This window comes from Pelobates fuscus, chromosome 4 (assembly GCF_036172605.1).
Source record: "Pelobates fuscus isolate aPelFus1 chromosome 4, aPelFus1.pri, whole genome shotgun sequence".
NCBI classification, from domain to species: Eukaryota; Metazoa; Chordata; class Amphibia; order Anura; family Pelobatidae; genus Pelobates; species Pelobates fuscus.
Window position 1 is genome coordinate 275,994,460 of NC_086320.1, and position 14,586 is coordinate 276,009,045.

General features: G+C 38.0%; 1 protein-coding gene across 1 annotated transcript in view; it reads right to left on the bottom strand.

Moving 5' to 3' along the window:
• Positions 1–2,788: 2,788 nt before the first annotated feature.
• Positions 2,789–14,586, bottom strand: part of BLVRA (biliverdin reductase A) — a 63,897-nt gene continuing 52,099 nt past the window's right edge. The window contains exons 3-7 of the mRNA XM_063452123.1: positions 12,804–12,923; positions 10,336–10,433; positions 8,469–8,576; positions 6,092–6,263; positions 2,789–4,269 (exon numbers count right to left, since the gene is read on the bottom strand). Coding sequence (XP_063308193.1) covers positions 4,014–4,269; positions 6,092–6,263; positions 8,469–8,576; positions 10,336–10,433; positions 12,804–12,923 — 754 coding nt within the window. The 3' untranslated portion in view covers positions 2,789–4,013. The remainder of the gene's footprint in view (positions 4,270–6,091; positions 6,264–8,468; positions 8,577–10,335; positions 10,434–12,803; positions 12,924–14,586) is intronic.

Here is a 14,586-nt window from a genome sequence, read left to right on the forward strand (position 1 = left end):
CAGCAGAATAATACACAGACATACTGCAAAAATTGCTCAGGAATGGTTTAAGGAACCTGACAGAGTTCAAGGTGTTGCTTTAGACTCTAAATTCCCCAGGACATATGTGCATCAGAGCATCTGTGGGATGTGCTGGAACAACAAATCTGATCCATGGAGGCCCCAACTCAAAACTTGCAGGATATAAAAGATCTGCTTCTAATGTCTTGGTGATCGATACCACAGGACACATTCAGAGGTTTTGTGGAGTCCATGCCATGAGTCTATGCCAGAGCAGTTTTAACAGCAAGAGGGAGATCATAGGGAGGTAGTTGTAATGTTGTGGTTTGATCAGTATAAGTCTCTAAAAATAAACATTTTACAATTTACATGTTGTTTAATATTATAGAAACATAGAATGTGACGGCAGATAACCATTTGGCCCATCTAGTCTGCCCAATTTTCAAAATACTTTCATTAGTCCCTGGCCTTATCTTATAATTAGGATAGCCTTTTGCCTATCCCACGCATGCTTAAACTCCTTTACTGTGTTAACCTCGACCACTTCAGCTGGAAGCCTATTCCATGCATCCACTACCCTCTCAGTAACGTAATACTTCCTGATATTTTTAAACCTTTGTCCCTCTAATTTAAGACAATGTCCTCTTGTTGTGGTAGTTTTTCTTCTTTTAAATATAGTCTCCTCCTTTACTGTGTTGATTCCCTTTGTGTATTTAAATGTTTTTATAAAATCCCCCCCGTCTCGTCTTTCCTCCAAGCTATACATGTTTAGATCCTTTAACCTTTCCTTGTAAGTTTTATCCTGCAATACTGTACAATAAGCAGGATTATTCACAAAAGTGTGAATTGTGTGCAATTCAAAATTAATTCACGGTGAAGGCCTTTAGCCTTGTTTCCAATTTGACTATTTTGGCACAACATTGGAAATTCAGATTGAAGTCTTTGCAAGTCACACTTTAGAGATATAACCTTAAAATGATTATTTACTGCACCAGTGGCTATTCAACAAACTACAAAGAAATAGTATAGACATTTTCTTACAGTCTGTCTAAAAAAAACATTGCCATCATGAGTATCTGAACAGTTTACATAATACACATGGTTTTCGGCAAAATGTTTCTCACGCCATCTAGAGGTAAGAAAGCAGAAATGCACGGTCAATATAATAAGAATTAATTTCAGCAGAAATTCTAACAGCTTCCATAATATCTTTATTTCTACATTACAATGCATATAAGGCATTATCACAGCTATTCCTACAAATCACAGAGGCAGTTTACGCGATAAAGAAAATTTTAAGATAGGTTTTTAAATATCCAATGATGGGTTACTATACTAATGACCGAATGCATAGAACAGTGATCTCAAGGACAGAAGCAGAACCGCCTTAATGGATGCAATATAAATAATTTCCTGTAAGTTTAGACCTCTCAATTATTGTTGAGAAAGTAAACCAGAAAAGTTTAATTATAAAAAATAAAATGAAAAAATAAAAAACACAACAGCAAAACTAGACATAATTATTAAAAACAAATACTCAGAGCCTGTGCTTTATTTTTTTTATTTGTTTTATATGTACGAAAGTAAACATAGATGCACAGACAATAGGAAGTATTTTTCATTCAATTATTGCAATGTTTCTAAATAGTTCATAAAAGATGATCAATAAAAAGCATGGGGTTTGTTACTTTGGAAAACACTTTGTTAATAGAAGAAGAAACAAAAAACACAAAATTCATAATTTCATTAAAAAAAAAAAATATAACTTTGTTAACACAACACTCCTCCACGAACACACACATTTATTCACAAGAAGGCATTTATGAATCCAATTAATTATACATGCAATCATCAGTATTGGTACAAGACGTTTGGTATTGGCTCTAAATCAATGAAGAAGAAATTGTACTGCAAATGCAACATTTGATTTCGTTCTAAAATGTGTTGGGTCTGCTGCATCAGCAGTTTATAGTGTGAAGTAATGTGCATATCTGTATAGAAAATGTGCAAGAAAGAAGATTACATAAAAAAAAAAAAAAAAGGATTCCAGGTAATACCTTAGAACTAGAACGCCAGTGATTATTCTAAAGAGAAATATAGCTGACATAAGACATTTTTTTTACCAGATTCTAACAGCTGCAATTTTGTAGCATCTTGAAGAAACAATGCAGACTTTTCATTTTCATCATTTAACCAAGCTATATTACAATAACTCAATATTTTGTATGGGTTATCAAGTATTTTTTCTGCTTTCCTATTAAAGAAAATAAGGTATCTTTAAAAGAAAAAAAACAAAAAACAGAACAATTAATTACTTTGCTTTTAAAGTGATCCTGCAACCCAAAAAAAACAAACAGTACTCATAAAACACTTGTTTCGGTTATAGTAACCCTTTCTGGGGTGATCCGCCACCCCCCCAAATTATTGCCAACTCCAATTTATCGCTACAACCCGATCCAGGATGGAAATCGAAGAGGAAAGCTGTGCCACTGCTGACTGGCTGGTGCCTGCATGCTGGTTGTGCTGGCGTTAGACTCCAATTTTGCAAACAATTGACATTAGCCAGCCTGGAGCTGTGGAGTTACACCTCTGGCAGCTAAGGAGTTAATCTCTCTATGTGCAGTATTGCAAATTGTAATGCACATTCAGACTCCAGGCACCATGACCACATTAGATCACAGAAGTCATCAATTGCAAGGAGTGACCCTTTAAGATTCCCAGATATATCTGATACAAACGATTAATTGCAGGAACAGTAAAGTAGTAAAGTTTCCATTTAAAGTAAAAAATTAAAAATTAATAAAAAAAATAAGTGACTTGTGTGCTACATTTCTAAAAATAAAAAGTAGTGATTGTTCTGTAGGGGAGGTGTAAAGGGAGGGGGAGAGGGAGAGAGAGAGAGAGTGCATGTGTGTGTGTATATATTTCTTTAGGGCTTTGGTGTGTGTGTTCTCAGCCAATGAATGAAGCTCTGTGCAAAGAATAACCCACATAACTGACATTAGCCAGCATGGACCTTTCATTCAGAAGTGACTAACAAAGACTGCAGGGGGTGGAAGTTGAGCTCCAGAAGCAACATGAAATATCTATGTATGTATGTGCCGCATTTTATACTGCAAAGCTCCACATGTAGGGTCCTTAAACCACAATCATTTTAGAATCCTGAAGTGGTAATGGTGCTTAGAATACGCTTTAAAAAGGAAGAATTTACCATTTACAAGTCAACTGAAAAGACTTCGTATGAGTGTTTCCTATGTTAAGCTATTACCAAAACCAGCACCTGCGGCCTTGGTAATCATTCATGTTTATACCTATGAGTGCACTTATATTGGTAAGGTCTGTTTAAGCCTTTTCATGTTGCTTTAACTACTCCATTTTGCTTCATCTGTATCTCTATTGTTTATTATTATTATTATTTATTCGGTTACTCTCACCTGTGGCTGGCAGAGACTATCGTTTACTACTTTGTATTTATTTTATTTCTTTTGAAATTAACAGATTTTTTATATTTTTTTTGCTGCTGCCATGTCCTCTACTTCCACCAACATTAAGTCATCTAGTGTGCTTATTTTAAATTCACTCTGTTTTTGTTTGTTGTGATGAAACTGGATGTTAGTACATTATTGGTAACGGTTGGTACAGATATTTTTAATCAAAGTAGACGATATAAAGTTATTATAATATTTCAAGCAATCAGTGCTACGTGTCAAATACCCTAGTCATTGGCAAGTTGCAAAAATAGTTAAAGGTTTGCAGATTTTACATTCATTTAGATGTTAATGCACATTTTGTATTACAATAAGGCACAGCACAAATGCATTTTCTAGCTCTCCAAAAAATGCCCATTTTGTCAATGGCACTAGAGGCTAGCCATATCTTTATTGTGTCTAAACCTATGCTGTGTCAAAATGTTTCACAAATTCGCAAAAATAAGAGTCAATAACAATACATTTCATTAAGTACAATCTCACAGACATATCCCTTTCAGTGGTTTGTTCCATGTCACTATTATCTCACTGGGCACACAACTGTTTAATCCTCTCAGCCAAATGAATGCAATGGAGTATTCGTTTCTTCTCTACGGCAAGGTCCTCTATGGATACCTGGCCGAGGAGCTTCTTTGCAAATATATTCTGATCTTGCAAAAAGGGACCCACAGCACCTCTGGGAGCTGGAGGGAGAGTGTCAAGAACACCAGATGTGAAGGAAAAGTGGACTTTCTTCTCTCGTTTCAAACCAGGTGCCCTTTCTTCAATCCAGGTGAGAGGTCTACAGAGAAAAAATGGATCTACTAAATTATCCATATCATTGGTAAAGTAAGCATTAAAAAGACAATAAAAGGCAGTATGTAAAAATTAAGTAGTTGATGGATCTGCTTGCCACAGTTGACAATCCAATTCTTTTATTGGAATTTTTAATTTGGGTTTTCAGGAGAAATATAACAGAGTGGAAGATGGCTGTGACAACACCCATACTTTTTTTCAGGGGCACAATGCCACAATATTATACATAAGGGGACCTCAACTTATGGCTGTAGGAGTTGTCGGTGAAGGCCTAATATCAGAAGCTGTTTGGCTGTTCACAGATGTTGAGTTACTTCAAGTTAAATGGTAAGTACTTTCACTTTGAATTCCTCACAATTCTCACTGTAGTAAATAACCCAGTTTGAATGCCGTCCTAGATATGTGTATTTTTTTTTTGATAATTGTTTGCATTCAAGTTGTGATTCTCATCAGAAAAATCATTCAAACTAAGAAGCCAATTTGGTTACAAGTATGCATATTTCTCTAATAAGTCTTTGTGTAAATGTGACATTTATAAGCGGCTGATGATGGTAAAAATAAAAACAATAGGTGTGCCCTGGAGACTTTTCTCACATTGACGTGCACCTTGGTCAACAAAAAGAATAAACAGAAACCATAGCACCCACCTATATATGGATTCACTCCTCAAAAGTATAAAAACAGACCCTGGCTTCACAACCAGTCCGTTTCAAAACCAAATGAAAAAAGGTCTAGCATACATTGGTAGGTGAAAAGCTCTCCAAATTTATTGAGATCCCCACAGCGGACTAAACAATGTTTCAGCATAGTAGCGGGTATTTCTCAAGTCTTGAGAAAAAAACCTACTACTAGGGTGGAACCTTGTTCATCAACGGATGTGTGCTCGACCTTTTTTCTTTTGAGCTGTACCATTTCCATTTGTATTTGTATTTTGTTCCAAACATGCTTAAAAACAACTGAAACAGATAGCAGCTGGCCAACTGTGATATACATCCAGGCCGGGGTAGAAAAAGAAAACCAATTTAATGAACCCTCCCAGGTAGATAGGGGCGATATCAGAGGTAGTCATGCATAGTGGATATGCAGTAAAGTTCAAACATCAATGGGAATGGGAACAAAATGGTGGTTCACAATAGAGAAGCTCCAATAATGTAACATAAAAATAAAAGCCTCAATAGGAGATATAACAGAGGTCTAAATCATATTTATTCCCGTCAGCAGTGTAAAATTGACTAGACAAGTCCTGCTCCTCCTTAGAGAAAAGGCACAACTTGCTTGGCAGAATGTTTTGTTGTAGCGGTAAGAGTTGTATGGAACCAGGGCTTTCTGCAGGTTCTCACTATAGGAGGCAAGTCCCCATATCTAGCTTGACTCAGAAGCAGCTGCTTTGACGTGTGGTTCCTCTGATATGTCTAAAGTCTAATTTTGCATATGACTATTTGTATAAATAGATATAGTATAAGACATTTTGTTTCTTTAAGAATTCCACATTTCCTTAAAAATAAAATAAAAAAAAATTGTAAAAAAACAGTAGTAGCAATTGCAGTTGTCAATGACAGAACCCTGCAGCATATTCTATAAAAATTGGTACTCCAGTTCGTCTACTTCAGGGCAAATTCACTAAAGTGAGATATTCCAGGAATTCAAAGTGACTTTCAAAATTTAGGCTAAAATGGCAGAATTATTATTTATTTTTTTTAAATCCCCAAATACATTCGGTTTTCATTTTGGCCTTAAATTTTAAATTCCTGGCAATTCTCACTTTAGTAAAGAATCCTGATTATCTTATCCATTCTTTAAAGTCTTACTTGTTCTCTGCAGTGAGAAAATGTGCAGTGAGTTTCATATAATTCTGGTCTTTCTGCTCCTCTTTACTGGCTGATGTGACAGAAAGTTCCCCAAAGAGGTCAACCAGCCAGGACAGTCGGGCAATACCACTAAAGGAAGGGAACCCTGAAAGCTCTTTATCTAGAGGTCCACCTGAACGAAAAGAAAAAAATTAGTGACGACTTGAAAAGGGTTATTATTGGGCACACAGAGAAAGGTTTATAAAATAATGGATATTTTCATATTTAAGTGTTCTTGCATAGCAAGACCACTTACTGTTATCTCACATATATATTATTCTTATTATAGTAGCCAAATTTACCACCCCACAGTTTTTACACTACATAGACCGTAATATACCCAAACGTGCAGATTGTTCCCGATTGGATTGCTATTACTTTGTGGAATGTTTTGTCGAATGGTTCACGAAATATCGTCGTTTTTGTGGCGAAATGGTCCCATAGGAATGAATGGCAAAATGTTCAAAACTAGAGTGGGAGCTGGCAAAAGCTGAAAAATTAGGACATGATTTCTAAACTGCCACCACTCCCTCATTTTCAAGTTCACCTACACAAATCTTCTACCAAAACGTTCAGCTATCCCTGCTGCCACTAAAAAAAGTCTACGGCTAAGCCATAGTCCTGATAGTTTTCACAATATGACCATTTGTTTGCAACTCACGCCGTCCATTGACATTCATTGAAACTCCACTCTAGCCACCTCAAATTTGAAGGGCAATATCTATATCAAAATGTAGGCCTGGGTCTTGTGATTCTCACAATATAAAGCTCTTCGCTGTAGAATTTATAGTTTTTTTAAATACGACCGTTTGAAGATGGCAACTGCCAGTGAAGTGAGCAATTTGGAGCAGTTTGTTTTTAACCGCTCTTCTCTGCCCTATTTGAAATCTATTAGTTCCTGTTGGCAGTTAGTGGAATGTTCGAGGGATTTGCCCTTGCTGTACAGTGAACGAACCACACTCCAACCTTTCCACAGTTACTCCAGCCACTCCAACCACACAACAGTTACTCAAGCCACTCCACCCAGTTACTCTGCCCAATCCGGTTGTAGACTACTGGTGGAGGCAAGAACACTTCACACAATTTCCCCAGAAAGTGTAGTTTTTCTTGTTGTAGATGTACTTTCTTTCTTCAGCAAAATGGTCCAGTCAAATGAGGAGTTTCCCCCTTATTGCATAGTTAATATAAAACAAAAACTACTAAGTATGGGAACCTGAATTCCCCTAAATTTATATAAAATCTGCTCTAACCAGGACATTAGTTGTGTATATCCCGAAAGCTGCACTGTCACAAGGAACTTCACTTTCTCCTAAGTGCCAAGCCATGCTAAATTGAAATACTTAACATGGGGCACCTCTACTGCACCATAGCCACCACTACGAAGATGTTATGGTGTCTGGGGTCCGCTGGTGCCATCTTACCTTTAAGTGTTTTACAGTTATAGAAAGGGTTAACTTAGGGCACGTCCCTTGGTGCGGTCTGCAGCTCAAGCAGCAGTGATTGGCCGACAGCAGAAAAAAATTAGATTGTTGACGATATCCAACTAGCAGCTGAAGACTACATTTTGATTTTTGCCTTAAGCCCCTTCCAAGTAGGGGTCTAAAAGTTAGGGGTCAGCAACCTTTTTTCACATGAAGACGGATGCCATGTCTGTATGGATGAAGAGCTGAATTTGTCTATATAGCTAAAAATGTAATGTAGTAATGATAAGAGTGGTAATAATAACAAATACAGGAAATACAAAAGCCAATTTCTTAATTTTGATCAATTTACTACACGGCCTTCTAATTTGGTTTCCCGTCAGACTCCCCCTTCTTTACACACACACATACACACACACACACACACACACACAGTCCCTCTCTCTCATTAAGTAGGAGGCTTTCAATGAAGATCAGGAGATAGGAGCAACCACTTACTTCCTGGAAGAGCCCCATCCATGGTGCTGTGAGGGAGCCATAAGGAGCAGCTTGCATTAGTTCTACACACCGCTCATTTGCGGCCCACTCTGTTGTGACATTACACATCACTAAAACTGGAGTTGTGGTGAGCGGCGTGTAGAACCTGGCTGTCCGGTGCGTCCTTTGGCAGTCAGTGGGCCAGATCCCATAATCTGCAGCAAACTGTTACTGGGCCGGAGTAGTGCAGAGGTATTGTAACATCATTCCATTTATAATCCCATCTTTTTCCAGAGCTAATGACATGCCTTTTAGTTTATGTTTGGGCCAGAAGGTTATGGTAGCGTTTATTTATTCTATTCATTGTGAATTTACACATGAAAACATCCATTGAGTCGTGAACTCTGTAGAAACAGTCAGTTAAACTGAACCTCTCTCACCAGTGAAATGAAGTGCTCCTTCCACTAGCTTCTTCCCTTCCACTTCCCTTTTCAGCTGTTTGTATTCCTCAGTAAGAAGTTCAATGTGTTCCACATGCAGCACTTTTCCTGCAATAAACAAGGGACAGTTACAATACATTCAATACCATTTCAAATTAAAGATACACACTAATTGCATAAGGAGCAAATGTGCATCTATCACAGCATCCCACAAAAAGCATGCATACACCCAACAAAGAATTATGAATGAAACCTTTTCTTACAGGATACCTATCAGGGTACCTAGAACTTTTGCGCTTTTGAAAAAGCATAACATTTTATTCATACATTCTGCTAACAGATCTGCTAGTAAAGGCATAGTTTGGGAGACATACTTATTCAACAATAGATCTTTCTCCCACCTGTCAGTCAATTCTTTGGCATAGATTATGCCCTAGGAGAGCAAAAAAAGACCTCACACATGTGCTCCTTCTAAACTCTAGCCATAGCAAGCACACTGCATGTACTGTCTTTGCCGTGGTAACTTCCCAGCCAACACTGCTTCCGCTGGCTAGGGAGTATAGTAAAGTTCAGACGATAGCATGCTGGCAAGGGCAACAGCATGTCAGCATCACAGACAGTGGAGTCTCTAGGATTCATTTTAGGGGGGGCTCATGGTGGGCCAGGGACAAAAGTAGGGGGGGGGCACATTCAACCCCGCCCTCACCGCAGTTTGACCCTGCCCCTGCCGCATGTTAAGCCCCGCCCCAGACACAATGTGCGTTTTTTTTTTTTATAATCCCTGGTGGAGAATTCATTATTTTCCACCAAGGATTATTAAAAAACAAACACATTTCCCTTGATACAGTCCATACACACACACACGCACAGACTGCTGAGTCCTTACACACACACAGAGACAAAGACTGCTGACCATACACACACACATACAGACTGCTGAGTCCATCACAGAAGAAATTTTTCCTTCTTGGGGAAGTGTCACAAGCAGGCAAAATGAAAGGAGACTGTGGGAAAAGTGATGGCGAACCAGAGGTGGGTGTTACAGAAGAGTGACACTCACAAATTTGAGATGACTGTGGGAAAAGTGATGGCGAACCAGAGCTGGGTGTTACAGAAGGGTGACACCAAAAACGTTGAGGACATGGCGGCGCTGGATAAGAGTACATCTCAAAACTTTACTCTTATTACATATTAGATTCCATCTGGGTGAACCAATAAGCAGCTATATATTTCAAGATAACTTGTGTACAGTTCTTCTATAATGCAGAAACTGGGGGGCTTGGGGGTAATGTGCAATAATGCAGCCCCAGTTTTTCAATAATGATTGAACTAGAACTTATTCTAGTGAATGCAAACTACAGATATACTTTGGATCTTGGGCTCATATTACAAGTAATGTATCAATCAACCTTATGGAAGGGAACTATTAATAGCAAAAGAACAACTAGCACAGGAGCGTGTAATGGTACGTAGGAAACATGATAAAATATTCTAGAAATTAATTCTTCAAAGGGGACCAGTTACATCTCTGCTAACTACCACCAGTGAAGAAAACATTGCAAATCACTTATTTTCACTCATGCAATGCTACACTTTTTCCAAATGCATATTATAGATTTAGCAATTGAGAACACAATCCTGTTCAGTCCAGGCACAGGATAGAGCTAAATACAGTGGTGGTGTAGATTTCAAAGTTTAATTTCAAGAAAGAAACCAAATATAAAAACAAAAACAAACAAAAAAAAACAGGAAGAGATGTTCCATTTTAAAGCAAAACAATGCACAGATGAATGGCGAGAGATGTCCACTAATGTTGCACACAATAGGTTGCCAATCTTACCATATGTTGTGTTGAGTAGTTATTTACCTTTTTGCTCAGACAACCTCCACAATTCATGAGCTGCTTCTTCAGACAGTGCCATGGGGTATTCCACAAGAACATGCTTCCCGGCCTCTAAGAAAAGTCTTTTTGACGAGAGGAGGATTTTTTTAGTTGTCAACAAAAACAAAAACATAATAGAATTCACAGGGATATTCACAAAAAGCAGCATTCAAAGTGAGTATCAAAGGGTATTTACAAAAGAAGTCCAAAATATCCAGTGGAAAAAGTCTCTAATTCAGTATGCTTACAGTATGGCTACATTGTCCTAAAAGGTGAACTTCTCTTTGAATTCTCACTTTAGTGAATAACCCCGATAGTTACCATTTATATATAGATATGTTTTTCCCCATAACGCATGGTAATATAGAAACAGTTAAAGTGGCCCGGTCACCAAAATATTATGAGTGTTTCTTTAACTGAAATGACAATGCAGTCAAAAAGATATAAGACAAACTAGAGTTTTCTTTGTCTTATTTGTTTAAATCCTCAAGATGAAAAAAACTTGACAAAAGGCAAAGCATGTGCCAAACATGATCTATGGAGATTTCCAAAGTCTCCTCCATAGACATTACTGTTGCACGAGCAAGAGTTTAGCACTAACACGGCTCCAGGAGCTGAAGAAAGATGGCAGCACCCACTATTGACACCTGAGGTATATTTGGTGAATTTGGTGAATTACATTGAGCAAAGACCAGAAGAGTTTCCTCTAAGCGGTTACATTAGCACTCTGGTTTGTAAATGTAAAATTTCACCAGTCTTTTTGCAGATGAAACTACAAAAAGCTACAATATTTAGGCGGTAGCTGGGAAATCAATCAATGGACACGTGATTAAATATAAAAAAAATTATAAAAAATTGCCACAAACCAGGGTCTCACGGAGCTCCTTGCAATCAGAAATGACTTCATTCGGTGAAAAAAATAAAAAATAAGAGGAACCATATAATGAACGGAGGTGTGAAGGGTAACGTTAGTCATCAGGCTTCTGTTTGTGTTGATTAATTTTTAAGCTACTTAAAATTCATTCCTCACAAGAGCTGAAATAAATTGGTAGGTATAATTGCATTGTCAAGCCGTAGAGGCATAGCCAAACTGTGGGCAGATATAAACTTCCCAGTATCCTCAGTGTTCACTTATCTAAAGTGAAAATATTCTACAGCAAATGCTTTCTCCTACTTTTATTGATGGAAGTTTTATTGAATCTACACAACTCTGATTTGACAAAACATTTTCCATATAAATTTGTATAGAAAAAACAAAAACAAAAAAAAACTAAAAACCTTGTAGTTAGTGGTAAAATTCTAGTAGTCTGTGGCTGTGTGGCCCACGAGTTAGCCAAGCCCTTGCTTAGTGAGTAACTCCATAAAATGTACTGTGAACAGTTTTTTTGCCTGATTAGTGGGGTCACTCACACAAGCCTATTTACTAAATGTTTGGGAACTTCATGTAACCAAATAATGCTCTAAATGCTAGCCAGGATGGAAACATAGCTGACTTGGAGATTTTAGTCTAAAGCATGCCATTGAAGCGAAAAGGGATTAGAACTCTGAGAATGGGCAAGAGTTCAGAGACATCTGCTTACTAGGCTAGTGGTTAATGCACCAAATTGCTTGACATTATTTCTAAGCACACACAAAGCTCCTATATTTTTTTTCGTTTTTCATTTGTCTGTGGTCTTCTCTCACTGTGAAAACCTTGTTGTACGAACAGTATATCTTGTCCTTGAAGTGTGGTCTGAGAAAACCTAGATACAGAGTATGGATTTCTCCGGTGCCTCCCATATCCTTGTTTGCAAAAATAATGAGGCAGAGCATAATCATTCTATGTATGCTTCAATAATAATTAAGTATGTATTAACCTATTGTTTTGTATTGGCTTTATTAACCATGTTTTTTTGATCATTGGGTAAGAACTTTATAACTTGTGGCTGGTATTTCCCAAAGCCAGAAATGCACTTCTCCGCTAAGCTGCTTTCAGTGTAACTCTTTCAATAACCAAATGCTATGTGAACCTACGAGAGTGTGGTCCGACTTTGTTAGCAGCCCAATAATCACTAATATTTCAATAGTTTGCCCTTTGGTAAATCCCTGCTAAGTTAAAAAATTTTTTTTTAAAAATGCCATTACTTAGAGAACCTATACAGTTTCTGTATCAGACTAATCCCACTCAAAAGCATGCTTCAGATCACAAATGTTTGCAAGTTCCTACTGCAAAAGAGGTGCAGCAATCCCAGACAATAGTGGACCTCGTATAGTTACAGTGAGCTCGGGGTCCACGTCTGGATTACCGTTTTAATTAAGGGAGACCCTAAGCAAACGTTATTCCCTAGTGAATATCTTCACAGTTTAGTGAATACTCCAGCTTGTGAGTAACCCTTTCAATGAATCTGTGAGGTTAATGTTACATGTTTTAAGCAATACACATACACACATACATGACAGAAAACCTGTCTTACCTTACGCTCTCTTCATGGTTCTGATTTTCTGTACAAATGAAGGCCGCATTGACATCATTGCTCTTTAGTGCTTCTTCGAGGCTGATCTGCTTTGCAGTATTAAACGGACCAAGATTCCTCCTAATACATACAGATAGAGACATGTAAGAAGCATTGCTAAAATCAACAAGAGCACATTTACCTGATGGACAAATCAGTGGCTTCATGTTATGATAAATGGGCCAACTACATTTATGCACAGGACTGATGTAACAATCGTTCACACGATCTACTAGAATGTACTTCAAAATGGGCATTTATGTGTTTATTCTTAATCCAATGTGGGATTATAGAATATCACTTAACAAAAAAAAAAGGACAAACCCACAGAAGAAACGCTGGTAAGTTTTGTAATTAAGTGGTTGTAGTAGTCTAAATTCCCCTTTTCTTGCGTTATAACACATTTGATTTTAAGGGTTACTCCAACCACTGTGACAACCAACTTCTGCTTATTGTAGGTAGGAATCTGGGTGAGCAGTGTTTCAGCTTTAAACACCGCACATCCAGACTTAATTTGCACACGTTGGTAATTCAATTCTGTGCATATTTTACATCTGTCATCCGCGTGCACAGCACACTGGCGACAGATGTGAAGAGTCTTATTCCATTGTTGTTTTATTTTTTTTAAACGACCTCCCTATTTCCATCCTCTTGTGTGCGCTCTGAGCCAGCTTAATCAAGGGTTCTCTGTGAAAATCTTTTGATTGGACTTCACGTTGGCTGGCGTGACGTCACAAGGGGGCATGGAAAGCAGCGCCAGGAATTTCGTAGAGCCAAGGATTTCAGGTTAGTAATAGTTCTTTTAAAACCATTTTTGTGCTATCCGGAGGGGGGAGGGGACATAAAGATTAACACCTAATAGGGCATTGTTTATTTAAAAAATATATACATTTATAAGAGTTGGAGTAACCCATAAAAACAATCAGGCACATGGCTTGGCAATAGGGTAATGTGCACACAGTCTCAGATGATGAATTGCAGACTACTGTCTCTATGTACCAAAACAGGATCCAGCAGGAACACAGGCACACATGATACAGCCAATGCAGAATTATGTTAACCCATTCACTACTGAGCACTTTTTGATTGAGAAAAATATTAGTGTAACATTTGAAGCAAGTGATGCATAGCTAGCATAAAATATAACAGCGAGTTTGTGTATATATTGCTTGGCAAACTAACACAATTTTTTATTTTTTCCACTTATTCAGCCTTTATAAAAATATATTGGAAATGGAAAAACTTGACACTATATACAGTGACCTTTATCTTGCAATATTTCACACATGATCTAAAATGCAAGTTTAAAAGTAAAAAATGCATTTTTACTCACAGAGTATGTGTGACAAAAATAGATAAATACAAATTATGAAATACCGTATTTTTCGCTCCATAAGACGCACCTCGTTTTTAGAGGAAGAAACCCAGAAAAAAAATATTCTGAACAAACTGTCCCATAGTGTTTCTTACTATGGGACAGTTTGTACAGAATATTTTTTTTCTCCCCTGTCCCATAGTGTCCCCCCCTCCCCATAGACTTCATCTCCCCCCCCCTCCCCATAGACTTCATCTCCCCCCCCCCCTCCCCATAGACGTCATCTCCCCCCCCCCCCCATAGACGTCATCCCCCTCCCCATAGACGTCATCCCCCTCCCCATAGACTTCATCCCCCTCCCCATAGACTTCATCTCCCCCCCATAGACTTCATCTCCCCCCCCTCCCCATAGACTTCATCCCCCTCCCC